Here is a 14924-nt window from a genome sequence, read left to right on the forward strand (position 1 = left end):
AGTAATTATAAAAATTGTATGCTTCAATTTGTAATTTTGTAGGGATGTAAAAGGTGGACCGTGCATACTTTTTTAGTATAAAGCGCTCGATCCGGCTGAAAACTGCGCTTCGGTTAACGCTGGTACACCCCAAGATAATTACAAGAAAAAGCAATCAATTCTTAGATCGAAATCACATATAAAATTTGAACTGGAAAATAACAGAACAAATAAATTTTCATTAAAAAAATTGATTGATTGTGTGTTTGTTTTAATGCACTGGCGCTGCACTAAATGTTTGGCAAGTGTTACAAGAAAACCACCTTTTTGTGTTCCACAGAAAAATATTATGTTGAGTGATTCTTTAGAAAAACATTTTTCATATTATGTCCTATGGTCCTAAATAAACCGATGGGAACAATGAACTTAGCGTATCAATATAGAAACTGATAGTTTTCTATCAATGCCAAGGAAAACAGCAGTACCCTTAAAGTATTACATGTACCTTGGTTATCTTTAACAGATGCCTGAACTTGGTTGACTGATCCTTGTATACTTGCAGATCCTCTGCCACTTTGCACACTTCCTTGCAGTCCGCCATTTCCAATCAAATTTGTCATACTTTTAGAAAACGGATTAGTCATCGAGTTCATGGAATTTGAGGCTCCACCACCAGAAAGCATGGTTTGCATTCCATTGCCTTGCTTGGATACTGAAATACTGTTCTGTCCGTTAGAACTACTCCCTATCAAGTTTCCAGAAAGAGGTGTGCCGCCATTTTGCATGTTGGCATTTAAAATCCGTCCCTGCGATGACCCACCTTGTGTATTCATAGAACTCGACTGCCCCGTAATTCCCGTGTTCATGAAACTCAATAGTTCAGAATTTCCCATCGTCATCCCAACATTTTCACTATTAGACTCTGTGTTTTGTTTAACGATGGCAGCCATATTGGATGGGTTATAACCTCCATTGCTGTCGATGCTTTGTTGCTGTTGATATAATGTAGAGGTCAAAGTATTGGACTCTGCCTTCTGACGCAGATTATTATATAGAGTCTGTGATTGTCCGGACTTTTGCTTCTTAAGCATACAAGCTAAGGGTAATCCGTGACAATCTGTCATCATCTGATCCAGGAACAGGCCTGTAAATAAGACGGAAAAGAAGGAACTTGGTGTGTTAAATTTATAACACAAGTCCCTATACACGAACCTGACAAAACTAAGGCTAGGAAAGAAACAGCACTTTTATGGCTGTTCTTAATTTCAAAGTTTAAACGAGGATTCCAAAACTCACAACTCACTGCAAATTTTACTCGGATAGCCCATGACACCGGTTTTAGTTTAAATTGTTGGCTAAATGACGAAAGCGGTAAATCAGTACACTGATTGACGGGCTTAAAATGCCAAAATATATGATGACACATCAAATAATCATTTATTTCTGTTTCGGTGGATCACTTCAAAATAAATGAATGAAATAAAGTGAACAAAAAATGAATGACGGAAGATCAAATACAAAAAGAACGAAATCAAGATGATTACGACTCTTATGAAATAAATATATAAATAACTAATGCAAAATAGAAGGCCCTGCATGCAACTTTATTGGATTTTAAGCCTCACCCTCACCTGTAATGAATGGTTTTATGTCAATCAACCTCATGCTATTACAGGCAAAGTTCCTAATTTTGAAGAAAGAAAACCTGAAAAAAGTGAATCCTGACGAAAAAATTACTGATGACAATTACATTGCTCATGATTTTTCTGTGCATTAATACCTATTATGAAAATGACTTTGAATACTTTTTCAATTATAATCTTACCTGTTACGATATTTAGCAGACATAATACGAAATATATTTGACCTGACATAGCCCTTCGTACTTTTTGTTTTGGATGTGCCGTCACAATATTATCTCCCTTTAACGCGACATCTGCATATATATTATCTAGTCTGAAGATAACAAGGTCTGCTATCGTAAATGAAAGTCATGTATTACATGCCCTGCATTTTATATCAACATTACACTAATTCTTTTTTTTTCTTTTTCATTTCACTAATTCTAAAAAAAGTGAAAGGGAAATCTTGTTTTCCTTTGTTTTTTAGGCAGATAACATTATCAGTATATATAAACCATCAATTGACGATTGATGAATTAGATCATAATGATTTAATCTCAAATGGCAATTTTTATTGATATTTCTTAATTAATCTTTTATCGTATTTATTTTCTGTATGCTATAAAATGTTTTTTTTTTGTGTTTTAAATTATTCTATAGTTTGTATTAACATTAATTCTTTGTTTTGAAGAAAATTTATTCATTCTCGTTTTATGTCTTTGCAAGGATTTTTATGATCTTTTATAGGATAAAAAATATGATCTTTTTTTTAATTTTTCAACATTGGTATATGTTACAGTACCTGTCTAATAAATGTATCATTTACTAACTATTCCGAAATTGTTCACTTCTCTTGAAATAATGAACAATTCAAACAATGTTAATGAATAATTGACAATGTTGATATTTGTAACATATTCCCACGGTTGCAATTAATCATTACGCAAGAATTTTCATGAATGAAGTCTGGTCCATCATTGGCGAAAGGGGTGTGAAGATTTGGAAACTAATGTGAAGTGCTATTTTAACTGTTAACATTTGATTGTGTGTAATAAATATGCCCTGTATATTGATGAAAGAGGTGAAACTGGAGCGTTGATAATCCCAATTTTACAATGAAATTGTTTGAAGTTGAAGGAAGGTCAGTTCCACTTCCCTATCACACGACATAAGCACGTGGGACAGAAGAATATTCCAAAAGGAGTGCTGACAGGTAGATCTGTATTCTTATGCAAATGCTCGGATTGAATTCTTCCAATCAACAGGTGAGTATTTATGAGTACATTTATTAAAACCAATTCCCGCCGTTTCATTTTCGGAATTGACATCTTCCCACGGCTGCTGTTCATTTCCTGTCCGTGAGTCTGCTGCAAAACAGGTCATGGTAGGAAGACAAATATTTAGTGTTAAACATTTTCAGTTAACTGTTTTAACTGACTCTTTGAATATTTATAGAATGGGTGTCGAAAGAATTAATCTGTCACTTTTTACCGCATGATGATTTTATATTGAAAAATTGATGTAGACTAATGTCATGAAAAGAAATTTTGCTTTCTCCTGTTGTAAAAAATCAAGATGGTCCATAAAGTATGAAAATGTGTTTATAGCCTAACATATGGACCGTATATAATTTAGGTGCACTCGATTGAAATAGATATATGTCATAATACATAGTACTGGTAAGTTTATCAACGCGTTTCAATTCTTGGATAAAAATACAGATACGATTCTTCATGCAGTATATTTTAAAGCACAGATATTTTGTATGATTGTTATTGAAAATAAAATTATCTTTATATGCATGTACATGTAAACCAGTTCTCCAATTAATTTTAGTTTTCTTCCATCTTCAAAGTTTTATATTTACCTTTAGCTAAAATGGCTGTGTCTACTCTTGAATACAGACTGGAAAGCTAATATTAAGGCATGGCGTATAACCTAGATAAAATTCTAATGCATTTTATGTTTCAGAAAGGAAAAAAACTTGACTGGATTTAGTTGTGCATTTTTTTGGTACTGCAGAAGATGATTTATTTTTTCATTGTTGGAATTGTCAGATTATTCAATTTTCTATTTTTATATAGTGGGTCTCATTGGGGTGTAAGCGTAATGCGGGATTGGCCAAATTTTTTTGTAAGCCTGACAAGTGAAAGTCAAAGAAAACGGGGAACAAAGTGGGGCAGTACACGTAAAATTACAAGCGCTATTATTACAATGATTAGCAGGATAAGGGATCCAGGATCAGACCCCCCCCCCTTTTCCCCAATTAGACCCCTATATACCACATACCTAACACCACTATGCCTTTATTACCTTCTTTTTGGTGAAATACCATGTACAATCACCATGTAGCCTAATCAATGAAAATAATGGAATCTTGTGGAAATGATCAAATGTTTTGGTTTTGTATTTATGTTTGCAGGACAAAACAGTCAACTTTAACCTACCTGAATGTAATTAAGTACCTGACTTTATTTTATTAGATTATTGCCCGTTTTTAAGATTTTTTTCCAAAAATACTGTTGCAAGTTCCAGAGATGCAAATTAATGCTTTTAGCAGATCTGAAATCTTTTATCTGTCTATGGTGTTTATGCTTGTGCTCTTCAAGATTCAAAAGTATCTGCACCTACAAAAATGAACCATAATCTACGGTTTTGTGTATATTCGTCTTTATTTCAAAAATTTTCAAATGTTGCGGGGGACATAGAAATACAGGGCGTTTTACTGTACGTCCAGTCTTGTTAGCTAACCATGTGTACAATTCTTGTCAGATTTTAATTAAACTGATATCATAGGTTTATATCAACAATGTCTCTGACAAGTTCGAAAACCAGTGCCCTTGGATAGACAAAATATGTGCAAAGCAGGAGACATTGGAACTCTTTCCTTATATTATTATTTATTTTGGTGCTTAGTAAAGGCAAATTTGAATTTTATGTGGTTGTACACCTTGTATGTACATGTATGATGGCTGTAAAGGGGCATTAGCTGCACTTTTTGGACATTATTCTCTATTCTGTAAACCCCATCCAGACCCTCATAACTATCCTCAAGTTTGAAACGACAACAATCCAACGGCCTATTTTGTTAACCTTTGTTTTCCTACTGTTGGCTGTTTACCGACGACTCAAATTCTTATATTTGATTTATAACTACTAAAACGTATATCCAAATTACAATAAGTCTAAAACAATTAACAATGCATGGACTCATAATATATATTAGCATTTCGTGTGTATTTTAGTCTAGACGCCATCTAATTAACCAATGAGATGACCTCTGAAGACTGCTGACGGTCATATAACCCGATATAAACATAAGTATAAATATAAACAGATAGTGACCACATGGAATTGGATTTTTCTAGGTCTGTTTTGATTTCATTAGTCATTGTTTTTACCTGTATAGGATTGAGCAAAATGAATCACCCTTGTTTCACTTTCAGTGTTGACATTGTTTTCCTTTTAATAGCTGAACACGCCTAGTACATGCGTAACCCACCTCCAGCAAAGGGGTTAAATTGAAGTTCACATGAATACGGATTCACATAAGTTCAAATTATTCAGTTGCAAGTCAATTATATATCAGTGATGTTTTTGAGCCTATTTTGAGAGATTTGAACCAGACTAACTGTATATTATGAAATATTATTTAAAAATTCTGCTTTTATTAATACTTGAAACAAAAAGATAAGTATTTTAAATTTTTGTATAAATCATAGCTTATACCCTCTGCTGTTAAATGGGTACAATGGATTAGGAGGAAACTTCATTGGGAAGTAAAAAATAGATTTTCACATATTTAGAACTTGGCATACAGGTTTTCTTCAAACTGCAATGGAATACTTAGTATAAAGGCATTTAATAAAAATAATTGTTTATATCTAACAAAAATAAACAATCATATCAATAGAAGCATGTGACATTATATAAAAAAAACATTTTGAATAAGTGACAACATGCCTCCTCCCAAAAAAACTAATATTAATAATTTGCATTTTTGATCGACAATTTTTCAAAAATCACGAGGCGACGTTGGGGAATTTTACTTAAAATCGAGGGCAACATAAACTTCTCCCTGGAGCTTCTCTAAGAGAGAAGTGGGGAGTCCTAAATGACAAAGTCTCTCACTTCGCCTGGTGTATAATGACCCCTTGATATTATTATATATTGAGAAAAGGGATAAAAAGGAAAGGCTCCCTACCTCTAGCATGCCATGATAATGAAAAAAAATAAAAAAATAGACGTTTAATTTATTTTTAAAAGAATTGAATGATTTTATTGGGGCAAAAAGTGTGGACCGAAGCACGTTGATGGAAACGCCTTATTATATACTCACGACTCATGTGCACACAACCAATACTACAACACTATAAATTAAAGTACAGAAAGAAGCATTCAATGCATATAATTACATTTTATTCTATAAACTTGAAATTACGAATTAAATCAAATCTTTAATACTCTGCTGAACTAGTATACATTTTTGTTTAGGGGCCAGCTGAAGCCCTCCTCCGGTTGCCGGATTTTCTCGCTGTGTTGAAGACCCATTGATGGCCTTGGGCTGTTTTCTGCTCTTTGGTCGGGTTGTTGTCTCTTTAGCACATTCCCTGTTTCCATTCTCAATTTTATTATTGTCTGCGGGAGCATTTACTGTCATGGATGTTTAAATTTATGCAGAAATATAATTTCATTTTCGCTATGGTTGCCTGCCAATTAAAATTACAGATTCCCTTCTGAAAAGAGAAGGTCTTCTGCAAGCTTGACAGTGGTTGTGTTGCAGCAAACTTGAATTTGTCTGGAATTAAATGCACATTATTTATAAGATGAAGAAATATATTTAGGTTGATAACTACATTCACATTTATATTAATATTTCATTTCAATATATATAAAAAAAAAAATTGTTACAAAATCATAGTTTTATTGATATGTGTGTATAAATGTCGTGCTACCCTGTCATAATCACAGGTCCTTAATCAGAACAATAAAAGTTCTTTATTCTTTATATTCTTCAAATTAAAATAAAATTTGTTTTCATAGGATAGGAACTAATGAGATGGGTTGAGCATGTTGAGTAAAGTGGTCTTAAATTCAAATGGTATTTTATTATCTTAACATTAGTGTAACATTCATTTCCTTTTAAAAAAGTTTGAATCTTAGACTTTTATAGATCTCTGAAGCTACATCTGTGTTTGTGATAAATTGACCTGAATTCAACTGAAACATTGCATTTATTTTCACAACATGTCTTCAGATAATAATTTATTGGAATGTAATTGAAGACCACCTGGTTAATTGGTTTGACCATAGGTCAGTGTTATTAGGTGGTCTGTGTCTTCATGGGTTATTGATACATTTTTACATATGGTTAATTGATCAAACATAAATTATTGCTTTTAAAGATATTTTTTTTGTCGACATTAAATTTCAAAAACTCATTATGACCTATGCATTTAATGGTCTGCTTTTATTCTTGATAATTTTTTATTGCTAATCTATGTTTTTGGTAATTTTATAAAAGTTTGAGGCCTATTATTATTTATTTCCTGATAAATTAAAAAAAAAATGGTTATTTCCTAGAAAATGGAAGTCTACCCAATATCGGCCCTTTTCTATTATACTTTTTAAAATACTACATTTATGTCTTGCACAACGTGGTAACATAAGAAAACACAGATATAGATTTAAGCCACAAAAAAACAACCTTTGTTTCAAATAACCCTACCTACTCTTGTGAATTATTTTGGACAATTTTGAACAAGCACAATTAAAGTCAGACGGTTTCCCCTTTATAAACCAGTTAAAAATGGTTTGAAAAATTAAATTATTTGCCTACCTAACCTACCTTATCTATTTTTTTCCAGCATGTTTGCAAAAACACCGACATTTTCTTTTTTTTTTAGACCTTATTATATTTACTATAGATACAATGTATACTGGTAACACTGCAAGCAATATGTGAGAAAAGTAATTGAGAGAAGTTATTATATATTTTTAACCTGTAATTCTAATTTTCTCAAGGAGTTCAAATAAGTATGGGTAAGAGGTCTATGACCTGTCTATTCCAGGAGGGGACTCTTCATTCTTGAATTATAAAAATCCGGGGCAACCAATACTTTACACTGATGCGCTATACTCAACCTTTGACTTTCTTAACAAGGACCTATTATACTTGTAAATTCAAATAGTCCTAGCATAGACCTTTGAACCCCTGAGCTCATTCCCCTTTGAAATATCATTTTTGAAGCAAATTTAGATACAGCAAATACAAGTTTGTATTGATTAGGTCAATCCTGAGTTTTCTTCATTAAGTGCAAGGTAAGCTAAAAGACACAATTTCTATATATTTTTTGTAATTGCCTTATTATCTGTAAAGTGATATGTTAGTTGTCTTTGGCCTTATTTTCATGGTTCAGTGAATGTAATCAATTGTAATTTCAGTTATTACTCATATATATATGTTAGAATTATTTATAAATCAAAATAACTCTTGTCAAATTTTGTTTCTCCCAGTGTAATATTAGGCAAAAAAATATATATATGTGAAACAAACCGGGATGCGGTATTCAGTACGTAGGTGAAACTGGACGATATTTAAACGCACGCAAGAACACCTGTATCGTTTTAAAAGACCCAATAAATTCAAAAGTATCATTTATCAACATCTTAAAAAGCACAATCATCCTATTAAATATTTAACAGTTCAACCTTTAGAAGTAGTAAATAAACAGCCTGGTGAATCTGATTCACGATCACAGAAAATAATTGAATTAAATTGGATTAAAAAATTACAGACAGTCTACCCTTGGTCTTAATGATAATATCATGGGAATTGGTAATATATCAAGAACCGATTCTGTTAACATTTTGGATGTAGTTTCTAAAACTGTTCGTAAAAACCGTTCTCATGGGCGTAGAAAAAATCGCAATCAAAGAAAATTTCAGACCAACCATACAAATATTTCGGACCTTAAATTTCTATTTCAAAAAACAACGGCAGACATTATTTATTAACCAAGCTCTGTTCTTTACCTATAAATAAATAAAATAAAATTTTAGAGGATTGCAACACAATTTCATATTGCAGTCCTAAGTATGAAACCGTTCAAATTGTAATGGCATATTGTTATTCTAAACTGTTTCCCAAAATTGATCGCCCTGAAGATCATAAAAAATATTTTATTAAAATAAAGTATGTCAATAAAGGTTTTGATTTTGTAAATATTGCTGGTATTTTTAACGACCATTCTGTTAAAGAACAAATTCCTGGATATTTTGATAATACTGAACTCCCTCTTATTTGTTATATTTACAAGAAATCTACCCGAAAATTTGTGTTTAATTATAGCCAAGTCTGTAAAGATGTAAATATCAGTGAAAATACACTTCCGTCATGTAATTGTAGTAATTCCAAATACACTTATGGCCCCATTTCCCATGTTATAACAGGAGACCTTAACATCGTTCGAGACCAAGAGTTAAAATCATTCCTCAGTAAAGGACCTAAATATCGTCCCCCGTCAATTATTAATTGGAATGAGTGTTGTAATATCATCCACGAGTCACTTCCTGCTTACTGTTTGAAATGGATAAAACGGGAAAAAGCTGACAAAAAATCTTTGGACTCTTTTTTTTAATTCAGTAATGAAGATTATAAGTTGATATACGTAAACAACATTTTAAAGAACATTTTATTCTTAACCAACCATAAAAATCCTATTTCTCGTATCAAACATAAACTTAAAGAACTAGCCAAGGAATTTGTTTTTGTCCTGGCTGGTAAAGCTGCTAATAATATCATTATAGTTTGACGTAAATTTTACATTGAGGTTCTGCAAAAGGAAATCACGAATTCACCAACATTCCAACTGACTTCATTTTCAGAAAACGATATCTGTAACAAACATAAACTATTAGCTACATATGTACTTCTTTACAAGCAGAACCAAATACAATGAAAGTCCCAACTATGTACTGGCTTCTGAAGCTACACAAATCACCTTACAAATATAGATTTATTTCGTCTTCAAGTCATTGTTCCACAACTAAATTGTCTATTCTACTTACTAGTACACTTGGTACAATCAAAAACCTGATAATAAATTGTTCAAATAAGGCCTTTGAAAATAGTGGAATTAACTTCTTTTGGAGTGTCAAAAACTCGTCGGAAGTACTTGATAAATTGCATGCATATATTGGTGATTTTGAATCTGTTCAAAGTTTTGATTTTTCTACCCTATATACCACTTTGCCTCATATTCTTATTAAGAAAAAATTCACATACCTAATTAAATGGGCATTTAAAAAGTCGGAATGCTAATACATATGTTCAAACTCTTTTAGGTCATTTTTTAGTAGCAACAAACAAAAGAGCTATGTCAATTGGACATGCTTTGATACTATATCTGCCCTTGAATTTTTACTTGATAACATTTTTGTTCGCTTTGGAGATTCCGTATATCGTCAAGTTATCGGAATTCCAATGGGGACTAACTGTGCACCACTTATTGCGGACCTGTTTTTGTATTGTTATGAGTTACAATTTATGACTAAAATCAGCAAAGACCCATCGAAACAACATCTGATACAAAAATTTCCCTTGTCACCATCTTATGGTGTTTATATATCTCAACTTGTACGATTCGCTTGTGTATGTAACAACGTATTAGATTTTAGCGAGAGAAATTTATGTATTACTGAAAAATTCTTACACCAGGGTTTTCGATATCATAAACTAGTCAAAACATTTACTAAATTTTATCATCGGTATAAGCACAAAAATGTCAGTATTCACCTCAAAAGCTAACAAAACCTTTAAACAGACTTATTAAGAAGGGATATAGTTACGATACTGTTGTCAGGTCATTAAAGATTGCATATTTTGGCTTTAATATTGATTCACTTGTAGGGTCTTTGCATTGGAATTAAACATATTTATTCTAAAACCAGTTGTTGGCATGACACAGGTTATGTTCTTCTCATATATTTTATGATGGTATAATACTTAACCCCTAACAGGAGGGATTGTGTCTGATATTCATATGATGAAGACATAATCTTTCAATCAGTTTAATTGAGGTCTGGAGCTGGCATGTCAGTAACTGCTAGTAGTCTGTTGTTATTTATGTATTATTGTCATTTTGTTTATTTTCTTTTGTTTCCTATTCTGACATCGGACTCGGACTTCTCTTAAACTGAGTTTTACTGTGCGTACTGTAGTACGTTTGTTTTTTCTACATTGGCTAGAGGTATAGGGGGAAGGTTGAGATCTCAAAAAACATGTTTAACCCCACCGCATTTTTGCGCCTGTCCCAAGTCAGGAGCCTCTGGCCTTTGTTAGTCTTGTATCATTTTTAATTTTAGTTTCTTGTGTATAAATTGGAGTTTAGTATGACGTCCATTATCACTGAACTAGTATACATATTTGTTTAGGGGCCAGCTGAAGGACGCCTCCGGGTGCTGGAGTATCTCGCTGCATTGAAGACCCATTGGTGGCCTTTGGCTGTTGTCTGCTCTATGGTCGGGTTGTTGTCTCTTTGACACATTCCCCATTTCCATTCTCAATTTTATTTCTGTCTCCTTGCTTAAAATTACTTTATCAACTTGACCTTATATATTTAGATGTACATTTAGTTTGGTATACAAATTAATAAAGAAAATGTCAGGAACATGTAATTGAGACTGCAACCCAACAACAAAAAAATCAAATATCTAGATGTTTGCAATGGCCCCTAGTAAATCTTTTGACTGTAATACAAAGAAAGGATATAGGGTATCCATCCATGACAGCAAAAAACAAAGGAACAGTGCTTTTATTGCTGTTCTTCATCTCAAAGTCATAGTGAGGCCTTCAGCTAGGAGCCAAAAACCTCACCTCAATGCAAGTTAAAGACAGCCCCTAGCACCTGTTTGAGCGGAATTCTATGCAAACTGACAATCACGCCACGACTGTGATTTGAAGAACAAAGCTGTGGAGTATTATCAATAAAGTAAATCTGGCAAAGAAATAGCATGTACTGTCATTATTAAGCCCGACAATTAGTATGTTTAATGACCTGGATACGGTAGACTTAAAACACATTAAATTATAATCAGTTATTCAGGCAACAGGGTTGAAATTTGCTTTAAAGAATAGCCCAGGCCTATTTGAATTTTTAAGTGAAAAGCTCCCCCCCCCCCTGAAGAAATTAATTGGTTCTGTTTAAAGCATTAATGCAAAGGACTGGAGAAGACAAGTCCTGGAACATACTCCCACACTTATTTGAACAGCCTGGGCAAAACATTTCACCATCATTGGCTCTTGTTTATTTTATTTTCCTGAACTCTTAACCATGTTAACAGCCCTCAACATAAAGACTACGAGACAGACACATATTATAATGTTCAATTTTTTTCAGAACTCTGACCTACCAGAGCTTTTAGTGTAAAAGACCGCGAGAGAGAGATTCTTATTTCTTTTTCTATTTCAGAATTCTGATATACCATCCATCAGTGTAAAAGACAATGAGACAGGGCTTCATGTTCATTTATATTTTTCAGAATTCTGATATACCAGCCATTAGTGTAGAAGACTATGAGTCCCAGATTCATGTTTATTTTTATTTTTCAGAATTCTGATATACCATCCATCAGTGTAAAAGACAATGAGACAGGGCTTCATGTTCATTTATATTTTTCAGAATTCTGATATACCAGCCATTAGTGTAGACGACTATGAGTCCCAGATTCATGTTTATTTTTATTTTTCAGAATTCTGATATACCATCCATCAGTGTAAAAGACAATGATACAGGGCTTCATGTTCATTTATATTTTTCAGAATTCTGATATACCAGCCATTAGTGTAGAAGACTACGAGTCCCAGATTCATGTTTATTTTTATTTTTCAGAATTCTGATATACCAGCCATCAGTGTAGAAGACTACGAGGCACAGAATCACTATCACAACGTAGACCTCTTCAAAAGTATAAATGCTCTGTTGAATAACACGCTTGATTTGTCTTCCATTACGGGGATGAATATTCCTCAGGAACAACAAAAACGTAAGTCGTGGAAATATCAAAAAATTTTTGGCAAGACTTTTTGTTGACTAGACCCTATTTTACTGTTTAGGTCGGACTGTTCCTGCACTTGAAACTTGCATTATGTTAGTGTAAATACAAGTATGATATAATTTGGCCTATATGCATTTTTGGATTAAGGTAAAAGCAAAAAAGAAAAAAATGGTAAATTTACTAAGATCTGACATAATTGATAATGTTCTTTTGTCAGAAATTTCTTTTTTTTGGGGGTAAATAGTTTTTGCTGGTACTGTAAATTAAGAAATTATTGTGTGCATGTATTATTGGGATATTTGAAGAATCGACAAATATGTTAGATTAATTTTAGGCCTATTCAATTTCCTAAAAATAAGAACTTTAAGTCCAACATGCAGATATTTGTCACCCATTATGCATGCATGCCAGTGTCCCCGTCTTTTTGCCAAGTACAAGATAAGACCCAATCGTAAAATGCGCAATAATTTCATGCCAAATTACATAAGTGAAAACCATTATCATTCATATAAAACACTTTTACAAGTATATGTCACAGCCTGCAGTGTTAGCCACTAGTCCGATGCCCCAGACTAGTAAAATTTTATTCGGACTAGTAAATTTTTGCAAAACTTTGTTTAAATATATAAGGAAAATTTCTGAATATTTGTCTTCCAGCTATTTGTTGGAAAAGATTTTGGTGAAGACTGGATGAGTCTAAAAGATATTTATTTACTGCAATTTGATAGTTAGAAGAAAAAAAACCTGTTTTGTAAATCCTATTTCACTCGTAATCATAATCTGCTTGAAAATTCCGATTTCAAAACTGAATGATCAATACCTAAAGAATTTGCAATTTCAAGTAAAAAAAATCATTGCAGATTTAAAATGTTGCATTCTATAAATTATTCTTCAACTCTTTTACAAAAAAAAGGTACAAAATGTCATACAGTTCATGTAGCAAGACAATTGATACAGATTTGTTTGTAATGACATTTGAAATAAATTTGACAGTTTGAAAAAAAAAATTCTGGCTCAACAAAAGCAAACTTTGCATTCAAAAATTTCAAAATCCTTGGTGTGGGTTATATGTCAATCAGACAGCAACCTCACAACAGCTGTTGAGATGTAAATACAAGACTTGGAAAGACTATTTTTACATTTTTGTACAAAATTGTAAATTGCAGGAAAAGCTTTTACTTATTAGCTGTAAATTTGAATGTTTATTTTGAATCTTTTGCTTAGAGGAGTATTGTTTACCTAAAAAAAAGGAACAACAGTCTGCGACGTTAAGCGGTAGCCCGAAGCCCCTGTCTAGTAAAAATTTCATCAGACTTGTGCAGAAGCACTGGTGTTTGCCCGACCGGTCTTGTGAACATCTGAAATCGTTTGCGAAATTGTAGCCGGTATTTTATTGAATCTATGAAAAACAAGTTACAAATTTGTCGCCGACCTTGTTTTCTTCCGTTAACTGGTATCCCTATTTAATTATATATGGTTGTTCCCCCTTCTTATCAAAGGGAACCAGTCGTCAACGCGATATACCCAACGAAATCGAGAACGAGGCTCGACCATGTGCTTGCAATAAACACAATCTATAAATACCACTCAATGTAAACAAACAATCAAGGATTCGATCTCATTCGATTCTGAAATGGAAACAGGGGGCTATCCCAGGTAAAACATTGAAAAGTTGAAAATGCCTTCATGAATAACCGGAGAAGTTTCGAGTTTCAAGTTTCGAGTTTAAAAAACCTATGCAGAAAATGATCTAGGCATTTTATTATTTTAAACAAAAGTCAAAATTAACGGCGAAAGTGAAAATAAAGAGGGTGTTGATAGGGGTTTGTGAATAGAGAATAATGGTAAAAAAAACGTAAAGAATATTTGTTTAGAAAAAAATTGACAAAACATAAAGAATTGAGAAAAATAGCATAAAAAATAAAGAATACAGAAATGAAGGCCCCTTCCAGATCAAAAAGAAGTGCCAGAGAATTTACTAAACTTTGACATTTAAGAATCCTTGTTAAGACTAACAAAAATATGAAAGAATATTAGGAATAATTTTAAACTGGTTGGGATCATCCATCAATGACAATGAGGTAATTTTTCCCCAAAAAAGTAACAATCCCTAAGTTGAGTAATAATTTAATAGTGCTTAAAATGTCTTTTTACTTGAAATGGTACGAGTTTATGGAAAAAAATTTTTTTTTTTTGCAAAAGAACTATTTTAATTTTTTATTGGAGAAAATGAGAATTTTACATTTGACCTGGAGAAAAAAACAA

General features: G+C 32.6%; 1 protein-coding gene across 1 annotated transcript in view; it reads left to right on the top strand.

Annotated features, from left to right (window-relative positions):
- Window positions 1–2901: 2901 nt before the first annotated feature.
- Window positions 2902–14924, top strand: part of LOC127721577 (cytoplasmic polyadenylation element-binding protein 1-like) — a 43960-nt gene continuing 31937 nt past the window's right edge. Inside the window, exons 1-2 of the mRNA XM_052228350.1 lie at window positions 2902–2985; window positions 12494–12647. Coding sequence (XP_052084310.1) covers window positions 2983–2985; window positions 12494–12647 — 157 coding nt within the window. The 5' untranslated portion in view covers window positions 2902–2982. The remainder of the gene's footprint in view (window positions 2986–12493; window positions 12648–14924) is intronic.

This window comes from Mytilus californianus, unplaced genomic scaffold (assembly GCF_021869535.1).
Source record: "Mytilus californianus isolate M0D057914Y unplaced genomic scaffold, xbMytCali1.0.p SCAF_12, whole genome shotgun sequence".
NCBI classification, from domain to species: Eukaryota; Metazoa; Mollusca; class Bivalvia; order Mytilida; family Mytilidae; genus Mytilus; species Mytilus californianus.